This window comes from Centruroides sculpturatus, unplaced genomic scaffold, assembly GCF_000671375.1.
Source record: "Centruroides sculpturatus isolate CEXI.00-Female unplaced genomic scaffold, Cexi_2.0 scaffold1079, whole genome shotgun sequence".
Classification (NCBI taxonomy): Eukaryota; Metazoa; Arthropoda; class Arachnida; order Scorpiones; family Buthidae; genus Centruroides; species Centruroides sculpturatus.
Genome location: NW_019385267.1, coordinates 74,413 through 92,362, shown reverse-complemented (window position 1 = coordinate 92,362; position 17,950 = coordinate 74,413). Strand labels below are relative to the sequence as shown.

Here is a 17,950-nt window from a genome sequence, read left to right as displayed (position 1 = left end):
ACTAAGAAAATGTACTTCACAGAATTTAAACAATCCTGATCGAAGTTTAACTTCATTTATTTTGTTATTAAGTAAGAGAGTTCGTCGACAGACATTTTAATAAGTTAGTTAGTTATAAATATTTTTCCTAGTTATTTCTATTGAATTATTTATGTTTTTCAGTGATTTGTAGGAATTGTTATTTTATAAAATATATTTATATTATCTTTAAAACCGTTTATTTAAGCGTTAACACTCGGCGGTATTTTCGAGGTTATTACTCCTTAAAAAATAATAATATTATTAAGAAAATGTTGTAAATATATTAAATAAACTGTCAGTAATATATTTATATTTATATATTTAAAATATTTTTTAACTAGAAATTATGTTTAATTAAGCTTTTTCTTTTAAATTAGCTTAATAAGCATCCAATTTGCTAATATACTACTTCCTATATAAATTATCGTATTAAAAATTAAGTAATATTAATGTAGTATGTCCTAAATGAAGAAATTAGAATTAATTAAGTAAAGTGAAAAATGTCACATGCTTTAAAGATCCTTGTATTTTTCTAATGAATCTATATAATGTTTCTATTCATTCTCATCTATTTTATGTTAAAAACTATCATTACATTAGGAAAATACTTCATTAAATAGCAATATTATTAATTACAAAGCATAAATATAGTACTTTTTATAGCAATATTGATCTACAATTATTAATTTTTTATAATTTATATCAAGGTTAGTCAATAGAGTAGCTGTATTAAGAATAACAGTTACATGTTTTTAAAATTATATATATATATATATATATATATTTAAAATATTTTATTCATAACAATATTACAAATTTAATAATTAATCTTATTTTTTAAAATTAAATATGAAATATTATTAAAATTAAACTCGTATAAAAAGTTCAAAATTTCGTTAACAGATGGCGACAGTTAATGATAATATATAAATATTTCCATTAATGATTTATTTAATATACATATAACAAAATAAATTTATAATAATATAGAAACAAGAATTTAATTAAAAATTAATTTTTAAACAGTTTATTTTTTCGTGTTATAAATATTTAAAAAAAATGTTAATATTAATTTTATATTTTATCNAATCAAATTGCACAAAGGGAATGTAGCTTTATTCATAATGTCTGGTCAATTTAATAAATTAACCAATATTTATCAAGCTACATGGCCATTTTAGTCATTATTCATAATGGTCGAGCATTATAAATAATGCCCTATTAATCACTTGGCCCATAACATATGTACACTCATTGCCATAAAAATTAGCACATCAAGAAGGAATTGCCATATCATTGCAAAATTTGAAAATGTGGCATGTCTCAAACAGATATGGAAATGATTAGAGTTATAGCATGATGGTTCATCACATAATGCCAGCAGGGAGTACACAAAAGCATCCTGTCTGTAGTTTACTTGTTGCAGAGAGATGCTGTATCAATAGAGACACCTTTACATTGCAATCAAAAACCGTATAAACAACTAACTGAGTTTGAGAGGGAAAGGATCATCAGGTTGAGAGAAGCTGGATGGGCATCTCACTGAACAGCTTGCTACCTAGGCCATTCTGACAATACTGTGAGGTGTTGGTACCAGTGGATAAGAGAGAGCTTGCACACACGACATCCAGGCTCAGGACACTCTCGGCAGACCACTACCTGAGAAGACTACCTGATCCTCCAACAAGCATGCACACAGCAGACCATATCCTTGTCCATATCCAGACACAGGTGGTACCATCATTACAGACTTAGGTCTGTCCATAACATTTTGAGGTGCCTAGATGAGGAACATTTGGTATTATAGCAGCCATAACATGTGCTGTCATTGACAGCCACCCACTATTGCCTCCATTTGGAATGATGTCACTCCCAACAGGATTGGACCACAATGAAATGGAACCAGGTTGTCTACAGAGACAAATCCAGATTCAGTTTGGGGCCATGTTTGTGTCTGGAGGCCCATGGTGAATGCCTCAATCCTGCCTACACTTTGGAGAGGCACACTGCCTCCACAGCAGGTGTGATGATCTGGAGTGTCATTACATATGACAGATGGTCAACTCTAATAGTGATCCAAGGAACCATGATAGTCCAGAGCAGCATTTCTCAACTGCTCGTCCGGCAGATCAGTACCAGTCTACAGAGAATTTTTACCACTCTGCGTTAAAAAATTTTCTTATCTAAAAAAATAATAATAATAATAAAATATATAAATTCATCTTATTTTGACTTGATTATAGTATTTGAAAGTTTAAAAAAAAATGATAGATACACAAAAACGTTTCCTATTGGTTAATTTAAATTCAAAATTGACAAACCAAATACTTTATATTTCCGCCATGATTGATTCCTTCATGTATTTCCTTCACGATTCTTCTTTCAAAAATCAATTTTATTTATTTATTTATTTTTTGTGGAAGATTCTTTCCTTCCACCGGACCTGTTCAATTCATTTTCCATACCCAAAAGCAGTTTTGAAAGTCAAAAATAAACCACTTCAACAGGTTTACAGAATCGAAGTTCACGACAAATTGACACGAAATTTGTCAGTTATATACGAATCGATTCGATTCGACACACGATTGATATTGAAATTTTTAACACAAAATTTTTTATTTATAAGGTTATACAGAAGTTACAACCATTTTTTTTTTTCTGAAAGACGAAACAGCCAGTCTCTATATAACACGTATAGGGCCTCCCTCATCTGGTCCTTATGAAACCCACTTTAGATTGAAAAGGAGCTGAAGCATTGCAATATATCCGGAGTAAAGAAGGAAGTGGAGCGTCAAATTTCATCTTAGCTCTTCTATATTATGCTTCTTCCTTAACTTCATTGTTAAATTTAGTTCATAATCCCTGATGCAGCTGTGTACTTGAATACTCTCTTTCTAAATTCATTCGAGTAGCCCTATTTTGGTATTATAAATGTGTCAAAATATGCAAAATGTGTCATTTAAACCTTATAAATTAGAGTTAATCTCTTTTAAAAGTTTTAAATTAATTTTTTTCAACATTAATTCGGACTTTTTAAGGCGTTTTTTTTCCACCCCTCTTTAATATTATAAATAATTAATTATTAATGTCAATTATACTTTATTATACAAATGAAAATAAATTATTATATTCATTTTTTTAAATGTAAATTAAAATAATAAAGATAATAAGTCATTTATATTCATAACTTTGCTGTTAATACATAAGATATTGTTATTATTCTGTTCATGTTTAACGTGTTAATAATGGATGGAGTGATAATAATGAACAATTTGCAAGAAAAAACTTTTTATACTAAAAAAAAAATATTTAAAATATTTTAAATCAAAAGATTATTACTAAAAAAATTATATTTAATATATAAAAATAAATAATAAAATAAATTATATTTGTAATTTAAAAAGCGAAGTACAGATGGCGACACGAGTAAAATTTTCAAACTTATTATAATAAAATAAATAAATTCATAAAAAATATTATTTGCATCTGAACTTATTTATTTTATTCCAAAAAATGAATAAATGATATCTAAAAATATAAAATTGCGTGATCATTGTACGGATTACAACACGACCCCAATAGTAAATAATATAGTGTAACCCAGAATTGATAAAGCAGTTAAAGATTTTATATTTTAGTAGAACTGTCATATTACTTTTAGGATTATCCTGTATATTTGCGTTTAATGAATACAAATATTATCAAAAGCTACTTTTATATAAGAGAAATAGTGTTAAATAATTAATATTGTGACGTTTCTTCACAGTAATATTAGCTTACAGTTGACCCCCAATAACACTGTTGATTTTTCCGTTTTATATGAATTCCATGTTGTACGAGTCACTTAGATTTTACAAATAATGAGCCGTTCAGAGCCCGGCACACATATTTGTAAAATCTAAGTGACTCGTACAACATGGAATTCATATAAAACGGAAAAATCAACACTGTTATAGGGAGTCGACTGTATATAAGCGATATAAATAAATTAAATATCACTTTTTGTGTTAAATCCCCCTCCCCAAAAAAAGAGAGTCGGGATATAACTCTTAAAAGCTAAAGAAAGAGGGAGGAAATAATTGTTTCTTCCTTTATTTTAGTTGTTTAAAACATTGGAATGATGAAAATATTGTTAGTTGTAATACAATTTTATATTGAAAAGTATGGATATTATTCCATTTTTACACCTCCCAGCATAATTTAATAGAATAAAAGTTCCATAAAAATATATTCAATAAATTTTTATGAGTACTTTAAATACATCTCCCAGTTTATGCTGAATTGTAAATCGTTTAAAATCTAGGTTAAAATTAAAATATATAAATGTAATAAGATAATTTAATGTTTAAATAAATTACTAATTAAATAAAATATTTATATATTTAGAAGTTAAATGAATAACAAGTAATGTAAATAATGGAAAGTATTATTTGCATTACTTGATATTTTTATCAATAATGTTAAGAGAATAACAAAAAAAATATATTAAAATGTAGTAAATTAATGTGGGAGGTGTGTAAATATAAATTAAGATTGTGACATCGTTTATTTAATTTAAAATATATGCTTTCCACCTCAAATTAGTAAGTGGCTTGCCCCTGTAAATCATACTTTTCCTTTAACAATAGAGCCATGCGGGTCGTCTATCTAACACCTTTCTGGAATAAATTTTTGAATCGAAATAACCTAACGTCCGGTTTATGTCGGAAGTTTGTATATACTTAATCTGAGCCTCATACCCTTGAGTTTTCTATATCTTTTCCCTAATTTCACTTATCTAACTCTGTTCTCGAGATTAAGGAAAGACAGCGGATGGACCGATAACAGTGGGGATTTATAATGTATAATTTTATACATTGTTTTCTTTGTTATTGTGTATAACGTACATTAATTCTGTGTTGATAATTATATATTCTTTACTACTGAATAGTAATTTTAACTTTGATATAAACATAAACTAAGCTATTAAATGAAAGAAAAAAAATACCTCAACTAATAGACGATTGTTATAAATTCTGAATGGATAGAAGTAAACGGCATTAAAACAAATAATAATTTAAAACTTTCGTATAACAGAAGACAATAAAAGAATTGTTCTAAAGTAAATTGTCATAAAATTAAGAAGCGTAAAAAAAGTAGTGTCAATGTCAAAAATTGTTTCAATATTAAGTCAGAAGCTGTGTAAATATCAACACCGTTACAAAACTGTAGTAATAAAAACATCATTAAGAAAGCCGCCTAAAGCCATAGCAATGTCATCAATAATCACTGCAAATTATAGCAAAGCGTGTGAGGGTCAATCATTTTACCACATTATATAATAAATGACTATAAATATCACATATTATAATATTAAACTACGTTATAAAAACAGTAAAAAAATAACACGCCTACTGAAAAAAAAAACACTATACAATTAAAGTCGTTACGTTATTAACCTTTACGTATAAATAGTGTGACGTGATTAAAATAGAATATATAAAAAGTTTATAACATTTTTTATAAAGTTATACACGTTTAAATCATTTAAACAACTACTGTATTAAATTAAGTGTGTAGAACGTCTAAACTAATGTAAAAAAAAAATGAAAACATTTTATTTCTTTTTTTAATTTAATATTTAAAGACAAATATCATATAATATTTATCTTGACAATAAACTATCAATCAATCGACACACACAAACACACACATACGCGCAGCACATAAATATATTTATATAGGAAAATAGGCTGGACAGTGGCGCAAGCTATTGGCGCAATGTAGAATTAAAGTAGCGAGTATCATTGGATGGGGACAGAATGTGGCACGTGCGGAGATGGCGACAAAACAGAAGGCTGACGTGTGTCTGGCTGTGAGCGAAGTTGTCAAACAGGGATACTTATTTGTTAAAAGACCTCCTCGAAGATACTTCGATAAACTAAAGGTATTATTATTATTATTATTATTATTATTATATTCGTTTTTTTTTTACTTATTTTTATATGAATTATTGAAATAATTTCCACGATAAAATAACGTTTCGATAAGTATTAAGCATTGTGTTGTTATATTTAACTTTAATAAAATATAAGCTATGCAAATTACATATAATATATTGTTGTTTATACATGTGCAAAAATATTATAGATTTTTCCATTAAGTTTACATATTGTCCCGATTTTTTGAAATTTTATTTTTATATTAACGAAAGTTCGATAAGCCAAAACTAAATTCTCCAACTAAATATTAAGGAAATTTAATTTATTTATTAATGTCATTTCACGCTGGTTTATTAAACTAAACAGTTTACGGAACGTTAATTTCCTTAACGAGTGGTATTAATTTATAGAAATTTAGCCTCAAGTTCCGCCGTCCTTAAAGGAAAAAAGAGGGGGGGAAAAAGAAGTTGATTTACAGTACAGAACGAGTCAATCTTTCCATCGAGAAACCAGACCCAAATAAGATCACTATATTAAGCTAGATATACCTCTCGGGCTAGTTTGTTGATTGATGTAATACCGCAATTTGCCATAGAATTCCACAGATAAGAGATAGAAATCAATTGGCTTAGTGACCTTATTTATGCAATGGGATGTATATAGCATATCAAAGAATTAGAGTGCTTCATCGCATTTCTACAAATTAGGTTATATTGGTTAAATATTTTAACTAATCAATAGATATAATTAAGTCGTTTTAGACATTTTTAATAATTTAATTAATTGCTACAATTAACTTTACTCTACGTCTCCTTCGAGATGGCTTAATAAATGCGGGAGTGATAGTACCTTAATCTTATAAGTATTCGGATTAGATACAGATTATCCGTAATCTTCCAGTACATTATTTCGTCTAAATCAATACTGATAGATCTTATAATATATTTTCTATAATCTTTGGCTTTTATTTTTTAATTTATTGCAGTTTAAATTAGATTTTATTCAATTATAAAGGGAAATATTTCATAAATATCTTTAACTGTTTATCACGTATACTGTATATGTGTATATATAAATATACAATGGAGCGTTATGTTATGGGCAAAAAGGGAAATCGCTGGGGCCCCTCCCAAACTAATCTTTCATCAGAAAATTTCCTCGAAGAAAAATATCTGAAGTCGACACTACGAGGGGCCTCTAATACAAATTTTTCTGGGCCTCATAAAGCTATAACGAGCCACACACACGATGTATATATATATATATATATGTTATACATCATTCATATCACAGCAGCATCATGTTTACTTTCTATGTAACATCTTGAAGTAGAATATTTCTATTTTCAGTATTAATACTAATTTATTATTGTCATTATCTTCAAAATAGTAATTTGTATCTACCAATCATTTCTACAGAAACGTATTATTATTATTACTATTAATGAATAATAATAGCATCATTACCTAGAAATTATAGAAGAGAAAAATCTTTTCATCAATCTATAATAAGAAATTCTATATTAAAAATTAATTATTTTTTTTTACACATTTTATACAAATTAATAAGTATTAAATAATGCAATTTAGATTTAAAATTAAGTAGAAATAAACAGAATATAACTTATTTTTTTTAAACTTATTTATTTTTCAAATATTAAAACATTATTTGTCGACAAACATTAATACTGACTTGCCATTAATTCTTACTGATTTACGAGAAAATTTAATTTTAACATTAACGCGATTTTGTTAAATTTAATGGCATCTACTAAGATAAAATAATAATATTTTTGAAAGGATCGATAATGTAGAAAACGAAGATAGAAGATGAATATACTTTTCAATGCTTCGAATATTAAAGTAACTTTATATTTAATGATATATATATATATTTTTTTTATTAATGATTATCACGAATGTTATCATTACAGAAGAGTTCAAAGTGATACAATCACTTCTTATCTAAAAAATTAGAAAATGAAGAACGTGTTTACTCAGTTAATATTGATGCCCTTGACATAAAAAGTAATAAGAAAAAATTATTGTCCATTATTTTTTAATGATTTTTTTTAAATATCTACGAATTTAATAAAGTTATAAAGCTAACAGGCTGATTTATTTTTATCTATTTAAATTTTTATTCGTATTTAAAAGAGTGTTTTATATACACTTCAAGGTTATCGATAAGTTCGATTATCGTGTTTTTTTTTAAATGCGATTATTAATTTAAAAAAATATAAAAAAAATGATTGATCTATCGTTTTATTTCCATGAAAATCTTCAATAAAACATTTCTCTTGGCTTCTTTTTTTAATATTCTACGCGAAATTATTGAAAATCTGACTAGTAATTTAAGCGAAAGATCGCTTAGATTGACACAAAAGATTAACATGAAAATGCTACATTATTACAGATTCTACAATGAAATTTTTATTGAAATTCAACACTAAAACTCTAAAAAGTTTTAAGATAACTTTACGGTAAGATTATCTCTTTTGTTTTCTCTTTTTTTTCTATTCAGGAAACCTCCCAGTTTATTGTTTCCTTACAGGATATACAGTTAAAAAACACTAACGTTTTGTTCCCCAGATAACACTAATCTCACCTGTTCAACTCGATTAAAATCGATACCGTACCATCGATTAATAATTAAGTTAATAATTAAAAAAAACACTCTCGATTTAATTTTGTTTTATGAATTTTTATCATCATTTTCTAAATATTTTTCTTCTCCTAACGATGATGCGGATTAAAGATGATGCGGAGCAAATACTTTGCTCCGCATCATCTTTAATTCAATGATCTGTTTCTAACAATTAGAACGTTATAAATAAATGATTTTCTTTAGAAAAAACGATGATAGAAAAGAAAATTCTTCGGCAACGATGATTTATTTATGATTTTATATACTAAAAACTAAAGATTTAAGTCATTTCATTCGGTTATTTTAAATTTTAACACAGCACTAGCATTGAAGAACGTCGATGAAAAAATAATACAGTTCCTTGATACTAGTTTAAATTTTTATAGGATATTTTCATAACGAAGTTCTTCTACTATTTTATTCAGCTAATAATTCATTTTATTCAGTATTATTAATGATAAATGTAGTAAATTATTAACTTCTTCTTCTTCTTATACAGTGATAAATGAAAGAGAATTTTCAGTAAGAAGAGAAGTTTGTGCTTGAGAAGAGCTTACAATATTGTGTTATCTAGTAATAAACAAGATGGAAATTTACTAGCTTTTTAATGTTAAAAAAAAAAAAGTTAATATTACTAAACTTCTTTCGAATAGTATAAAAGTCGTTTATTAATTTTATAAATTCTGTAAGTTTTGAACTATTTAAAACGTAAATAAGCTGTTATTTGCAAGAAATAAACTGAAAAAAATTACATATTTAATACATCAAACCGTATAATATTTAAATTTTATTCATTTAATTAAATTCCTTGCTTCTCTTATATCATTTAATCACTTACAGTATACACTTTATTTTTTTTTACATATATACTGTATTTATCTTTCATTTTTTATTGTTAATTCTTTTAAAACTTGTAATATTTCTTCCTTTTTTAAATATTTTATTCGACTATTAATACTTAAAAACGTTATAAATTTAAATTATACACTAATTTAACTGAAGATTTCATTGTTTAATTTTGATTTTAATTCGTGTCTCTTGTATTTTTTCCACATTTTTTACAACGAATTTAATATTTAATTACACTTTCAACAGTCCTTTTAAATCTTAACTTAATTTTTTTTTTTTTTTTTCCTCCTTCAAACTTTTTCAATAATAATAATAATAATAATCACTCTTTCAGTATTAACAGTAAAGGCTTTCATTAATAAAACTCCTTCGACATTTGAGCACGTAACTCCTCCATTATTTATCAGTAGAAAAATATTAAAAAATTCGACATTTAATAACAGATTATACGTAGAAAATTGTTTAAAATTATCTACAGAATCATCTGTTTAAATTAAATTAAGTACGGTGCTTAAGAAATCAATAGAAATCAATCAAAAAAAAAAAAAAAAAAGAGAGGAAAGGATCCATTTGATTTGTTAATGGGATGAAGGTGTAGAAGTAGAATTTTTCCCTTTTTTTTTTTCTTTTTTTAGACTCGGATAGGGATATACATTTTAATTCCGCACACTTGACACTTAAGAAATGTTCCCTACAAGTTATCCAGCATCGATCCAAGTCATTAACTTCTTCGATTGGTATCCAATTGCCAACATCCACCTAAGGTGATCTTTACAATAAATTTTATTCGCGGTACACCCTCTGGGATAATTTTGTCAGTGAGAAATTTGAACACGGATCGAAATGGGTATTTTTTTAATATATTTTAAAAGAATAGATTATAGTTATTGAGAAGAATAAGACGAAAACAAAAAAAATCTAAACCATAGAATCCATTTACTTGAGGCTATTTTGGATTTAATCCAAATGTTGATTGTGAGAGACATCTGTAAATCTTTTCTTTTCTTACTCTTTAAATATATTCTAACAAGTAAATATTTATAAGATTAAAAAAAAGAAGAAGAACAAAAATTTTGACTTTTCTTTAATGGTTATATAAATTGTTAGATTTAGTGAGTATTTCTGCCAATATTAATCGATGATCCACGATAAGAATCTTCTATTTTAAACTTAAAAGAAGTAATTTATTTTAAATACAGAAACGAAGATTAAATATTTATAAAATGAAATTATTTCTTTTTATAAATAGCAGAATCGTGTAGAAAAGTTTTAAGTGTAAAGTAATACAATACTCGAGAGGATGCAAAAACACATTAGGATATTTATTCCTAACTAAATGCACATTCTCAATAAAGATAATTAAACTTTTATCGAAAAGAATTTGTATTCGGCACCCTCCCTTGTTTTTTTTCTATACAAATTAATGTTTAACGATTTAAAGTATAGATGATAATTAAAATAATCGATTTTATAATTAATTTTCTGTGAAATTAATGGAAGGTTGTTTTTTTTTTTAAATTTCAGATAATTAACCGTATTTAAATTTGTATTGAAGTAATTAATTTTAGCGTAATTTATTCCGTAGGCATGGCATAAGAGATACTTCGTGCTGAGAGACGAAACGGAAGGTCCGGTGCTAGAAATGTACGATAATCAAACTTCCGCTATAAATAAAATAACAACAAAACCACAAATATGTTTAGATCTGAATCACGCCGTCCATATTGGTTTAATCGAAGATACTAGCCGATTTCCATTCTGTATCGTTGTGGTTTGTCACGGTAAAGCGCCTTTGGTTCTAGCTTCCGATGATGAGTTGGGTGGGAAATCGTGGCTGTTAGCTCTTAGTTTAGTAGCCCATAAAGGTTCTACTATGGATCCTAATTGGAGACCAGTTTGCGAAAGGAGAAATACTGAAAGAATAAAGAAGAGAAGTCCGAAGAGTTGTTCGTGTTCTTTAGAGCGACAAATTCACGATTCTCTATCAACGGATACCGAAGAAGATTTCGATTCCTCAATAGTTTTCGAAGATATTGGCATCGATAGTAAGTCTTTATACATTTATGTTCTTCTTCTTAATTTAACTTTTTAGTCATTTCTCGATTATTTTCTTCTTTAAACTTAAGATAATTGTTATCTACGCTTCAAGTTTGCATCAATTGCTCTTCTAATCTTCTAAATGGTAATTCGAGAATATTTTCAAATGTAAGATTAAAATAGTGAAAAAAAAACCCACTTATTTTTCATATTTTAACACTGCAAACATTCTTTAATGGTACAGAAAATAATAATATTTTGAGCATTAGAGGCAGGATTACAACATTAATCACTAGTAATAATTTTTCCTAATGAGACAGGTGTACATTATTACTGCTACGTAAGTAAACTATATTTTCTTCTTAATTATATACAATATAAAAGATTCTAAGTATTACTTAATGTTAACAATCAAGGCTAAGAGAGAGAGAGAGAAATAATTTGCCAAGAAGAATAAAGAATCGTTGTTGTTGTACTCTGTATCAATTTCTGCGGATGTTTATCAATTATTCTAAGCTTATATGGTTATAAATTACTTAGAATTATTAATTTCCTATAATTATTAATCACTTTGACATATATTAACTGCATTACATACGTATCAATATAGACTTATTAACAGTTTATTTAGTTATAATAGATTTATATCAACAAGCTTAACACACATCAATTAAGTTTACATTAATAAATAAATGTAACTAAAAGGAAAAGGTGAATAAAGTTACTGATTATCTAAAGATCTATTCGATTGGTTGAGATAGTGCACATTTTTTATTGCGTAAATTTGACGTCATTCTTTAAGATTTCTCATTCTAAAACCGAAGTAATGACGCAAAATTGACGTAAAAATTGTAAACTTTTTTAACAGGAGAATTTTTTTTAAATTTAATTATTTATTTTCTATATTTTATTTACCGAGGAAAGGGAAAGAAAAGGTTTGATATATGATAGGAAGGAATCAAATTGCCTTTTGTTGGATTTAAAAGAAAGCTAAGGGGGTGATTTGGATTTGATAAAATTGTGGAAATCCGCCAAAGAAATAAGAAAAAATAAGGAATAAAAAGTTTGTAAAACGATGAAAAATAGTTTTCAGCGAAAAATAAAATTAAATAATATAGAAATTAAGTATTAGACCTACTTAGTTCTTTTAAAAAAAAAATAAATAACCTTAAAACTTTTTCATATCTAATCTTCTTAACAGCTTATCTTAAAAGTAAGAGGTCTTTATTAAAAAAAAAATAACAGTAAAATAAGTAATTAATTTATTTTTAAATATATAATTACAAAAAAAAATATATTAGACTTAATGTTAAGCGTTTAAACTAAATAGGAATACTTAAAAATAAATTATTCTTCATTAAATTAACATCGAACATCATGTGATAAATGATATTTATGCTTATAAAATCTTTTATAAATGAACTCAAATGAGAAATAAATGTAATGATGCTTATAAAGGCAGAAAATTTAGGATTAAGTTAATTGTAACAGAAAATTGATAATGGATAATGACAAAGATTAAAAATTTTAAATAATAAAAGATAAAATTTAAACATAATTAAATCCGTGGAAGTTTAATTAATTAATAAAGTGAACAAGATTTTAAAATAAAATTATAGAAAATGGAGTAAACATTAACTATGCTTTCAGGTTAAATTATTATTATTATATTTTTAAAACTTTTGTTACCTTCTATACCGATGCATAAACAATAAGAAGCTACGATAAAGATCATTAAGAAGGGATGAGAAAGGAAGTAAACAATGTAGGATCGTTATGCACAATAGAGCTTAATGAGACAAAGGATTATCAATCATGATATTTCATCTGAACACAATTGATGATGTTAATCTCTAAAAGGTTAAAAGATTGTTTGAGAAGGTAAAAAAATAAAATATTATTCTTGACGATAGATGAGTTTATCTACTTTTTTTTCTAACTCGATTTAATGTAACTACAATTGTATTGAGGTTGAGTGAAATAAAAGAAAACACTTCACACTCAGTTTTGTTGTAATCAGAATTTATTGAAGTCAAAGAAAATAAAGACTATTTAACCCCATTTGAACTTTACTATTTGAATTAAAATGTGTAATAAAAATAAATATAAATATCTTTTTTTTTTTGTATAAAAATTATAAAGATAAATAAGTTATGAATTCAATTTCAGTTATTTTAATAAAATAATTAATATATAAAGAAAGAAATTGTATTATAAACATTATTTTTTAATATATTTTTGAATCAGAAAAACGATGTTAAGTCAGTATTATTTAATAAAAGGCGTTATCGAAAGAATCGATAATATTGTGTTTTACATAAATTTGAAATTTATTTAAAAATTAAACTTTCAAATTTTTTGAAAACTTTTCGCATTTAAATGCAAATCCTGGAACAAACGAGTTTCGGGACAATAAGAAGGATTTTTAAAGTGGTAGACTTCTTTATCTTTTATTAATACCCACCAACATTCGATATATCTTTACTGTTTATACGTTAATATAAATTCACACATTTTTAAATAGTCACCAAGTATGATTTACAATAAAAAAAAGTAATATTTAATATTTTAAACTTGACATAATTCTCATAAATCTGGTTAAAAAATGCTATATTTATGGTTACTTTTTACGAGTATCAATAAACATAATCTTAAGAGAAAATGGCATTAAGACTATAAAACCGTAAATAAGATAAGTGGATCTTTTATTCCTGTAAAATATTATACATTTTTTCCCTCTTTTTTTTTGTACTTTAGCTTCTTTTCTACGAGAGAAATTTTCAGTCACCGTCCATCCCACTAAGTACTCAGAAAAAGCTGGTTTGAGAGGAGAAGTAGATTTAGCAATATTTACTCATGGAATTGGTGTTGTGAGACCAGGAGAGACTGATTGTTCTTTAGTTTGGCCTGTAGCTTTCATCAGACAATATAGACACGAAACATTAGGATCGAACAAGAGATCAAAGAACACTTTAGTCAGCTTAGAAGTTGGCAGGTAAGAATGAACCCCCTAATATCAATAAGGTTAACTATATCTTAATGAATCATTCTTGTATAGAATTCATGTAAAGTTAATTAATTTTAGTTGTCTAATCATAATTCTTTCATTAATCTTTAATGATGTAAAATGTCATTAATTAACTGTAGTTATTATTTAAATTATAATTTAAATATTATCCTCATCTTTATTATTATTTTTTCTTTTTTTTTTATATCCTTAAATGGATGATGGTCATTGGAGAATACATTGAACGTATCCAGAAGCAATTTTTCGTTTTTGTATTTCTTTTATAGTTTTATCCCTTCTGGAAATAAAGTAAAACATGAGAAACAAAAAACAACTTTTAGCTAAAATGTATCATTTATTATTATTTTAATACTTAGCACACGAATAAAAATCCTTAACTTTTTCAGCTTACATTGAAGTATTGCCAACCTAGTATTCTGGATTTATACGTGAAGAAACCATGATAATCATTAGCATGTGATAACCTATATTAGGATAAGTTAAAGTAAATCAAAATAAAAGTTATTATATTTAAATTATTATGTAAATATTTATTTATCAAAGTTTGAAGAATGCAATAGAAAGAGTAGAATATACTCTGTAATAAGAGTAATGGAAATAAATCATGACAAGTGAGTTGTATATGATCTATATGTATCTATGTGATCTGTATTGTTACTTTTCTTTGATCTACTGCCTAGATATATTGTGACAACAGCTTAGATATTGTCAGTCTAAATGACAGACTTTGAAAAGTTTTATGTATTACAAAGAAAAAAAAATAATAATAATAAATTTATTTCATTTATGGAGTTCTTGTTTTGTTCTTGTTTTATCTATGTCCAATTACGTGTTTATTTAAATCGTAATATTAAACTAAAAAGAGACTTTTATATTTAAATTTTTGACTGAAAAATAATTGATTTGATTATAAACAATGCAAATTTGATCCTCCATAAATTATTATTTTTTATTATATTATTGCTAGTTTTATAATTTAAAAAGTTTTTAAGTTATTCCACTGTATTGGAAACTCATAAAACTGTAACAATTTACCCTCTTAATCGTGGTTATTTGTTCTTTGGAAGAACTATCCAACCATAATTTCGTATTTTCTTTACAAGGAATGTAAGCTGATGGAAAAAACAACATAAAAAAAAATTTTTTTTCCTGATAATTTTATTAAAATATTTCATTAAATGTTCTATACTTATTATTCATATTTGCCTATCAATGCAGTGAGTTTTAATTAATAAAAGTAATTTTTTTTTCTTTTAAACTTTAATATTATTGAATAGGNCAAAAAAAAAAAAAAAAAAAAGCAATTCCTCGTACATAAATTCGGTAATTTATTTCGAATAAGTTTTATTTTGTGTATTAATTAAATTCTTAATAATTTAATTGAATTATATCTACAAAATAAAATATTATCTCATTAAATTTTATATATCAAAAATAAAATTTTTATTTAAATTTCCCAAAGGGTCAACTTTACCATTAATGAAACATCAAAGTTAATTTTATTCAGATAAATTTAAATTGAAAAAAATAAAATAAAATAAAATAAAATAAACATTAGCTTTTAAATAAAATTCATTGAATATTTAATTGCAATTTATATAATAATTTAAATATTAAAAAAAAATTAAAGCCTATATTAACATTAGAGAAGTTGCGGCGTAAAACGTGAACGTCGAACGTCGAGCGCCACTTTACAAGTAAGCGGCGCTCGACGTTCGACGTTCACGTTTTACGGATGAAAACTTCGGCCGCAACCTCTCTATTATTACTTGAAAGATAAATTTTTCATATAAATTACTAAAAGTTTTAGATCTTGATAGTTGTAGGGTAACATTAAAGGAATTAAGATTGTTTAAGTACTTAAAACAGGTGAAATTTAATTCTCATTTTGTAAGAATATGTAGATTTTCTACTGGATTATGCAAACGAGAAGTGCTTACCTGGTAAGCACCTAAATGAAAATTGACTTGTATAAGCGTAATACTTTGTGAAGAGAATGGGTATAGCAATTTGCCTGTTGTATTCTGTAACCATTTATATGTTGTTGCAGTCTAAGTTAACAAGCCAAAAAAGAAATTTATTCTATTGATTGTTTTATCCATGTTTATGGGATTGAAGACATTCTCTTTATACCACAGAATTTCTTCTTTAGAAAGGAAAATCACTCTAATTTCTTTCAATAACTTTTCTTTATCTATATTATATTCAAATGATAAAATCTTATTAAATAAGAAAATTTTTCTATATTCTATATTCGACATTACTTGGATATTATCATCATAAAAATAAAAAATATCTTTTAAAATTGCTTAAATTTAAGGAAAATTCCCCACAATTTTGTTTCAGTAAAATTGAAATTTCTATTTATTTAATACTTTTTTTTTATTACTTTTTACTTAAATTATTTTAAGATTTTTTTTTTAAAAGTCCCCCTTTTAAAAGACTAAATAATCCGTATATTAGGGAAAAACCCCAGTTTTATAATATTTAAAAGTAATCTGTAGGGAAAAATCCCTATAGATTACTTTTAAATATTATAAAACTGTATACATCGCCATCTAGTGCATAAAATTATTACTAATTCAAAAATTATTTTTATTAATTTAAAATATTTTATTAAAATCGAAGTTAATTAACTTAAGTTATTATTCAAATTGATAATTAATTAAATGTAAAACGTCTCTTATCTATATTTGTATTCTTCCGAGAAAGAATTTTTACGTAAGAAGTGACTGTCGTACTGTCACTTCCTTGATATATATTACTTTCGGATATTTTAATTAACCTATAAAAATATGTTAGTCTGAGCTGCTACATAATTTATGAATCTCTCGTAAGACTTTTACTTTATAGCAATGGACCACCTGGCGATCGTTGAAGAGATATATTAGTCAGCAAGGACGATATTTTCAAAGCTTATTCCTACGAGTTTAACTTAAATAGTTGACTGGATAATAAATTAGTACCAAATTAAGTTGTACAATGTTATAACAGTAATTAAATCACCTACAGATTATTCACGTTTCAAGGATGAGAACTTATCGATTTCTTGTTTTTCTTACCGAAATACCATGCTATTATAAGAACAAAACCTCTTAACTGTTAATAAATTCAATGCTATTTTGTACGTTACTTAATCTAAGTTAGATATTTCGATTAAATACATACAGTCTATTCATAAATTTTCGGATTAACTTGATTAAAAACTGTTCGTAAATTAAGCTTAAAATATATTTTAAATATTTTTTTTTTTTTAAAGTAATTGATATAAAATCTTTAACGTAACTGACTCAAGTTGCTATAGTCCCACACAAAATACAATTTAAATATAATACTAAAAGGTTGCGGCTGAAGTTTACGTGAACGTCGAACGTCGAGCGCCGCTTACAAGATAGCGGCGCTCGACGTTCGGCGTTCACGTTTGAGAGATGAAAACTTCGGCCGCAAC

At 25.9% G+C, this 17,950-nt stretch overlaps 1 protein-coding gene across 1 annotated transcript in view; it reads left to right on the top strand.

The window, feature by feature from the left end:
• The first annotated feature begins 5,839 nt into the window (after nt 1-5,839).
• Nucleotides 5,840-17,950, top strand: part of LOC111636895 (docking protein 2-like) — a 19,101-nt gene continuing 6,990 nt past the window's right edge. Inside the window, exons 1-3 of the mRNA XM_023382283.1 lie at nt 5,840-5,947; nt 11,023-11,482; nt 14,232-14,469. Coding sequence (XP_023238051.1) covers nt 5,840-5,947; nt 11,023-11,482; nt 14,232-14,469 — 806 coding nt within the window. The remainder of the gene's footprint in view (nt 5,948-11,022; nt 11,483-14,231; nt 14,470-17,950) is intronic.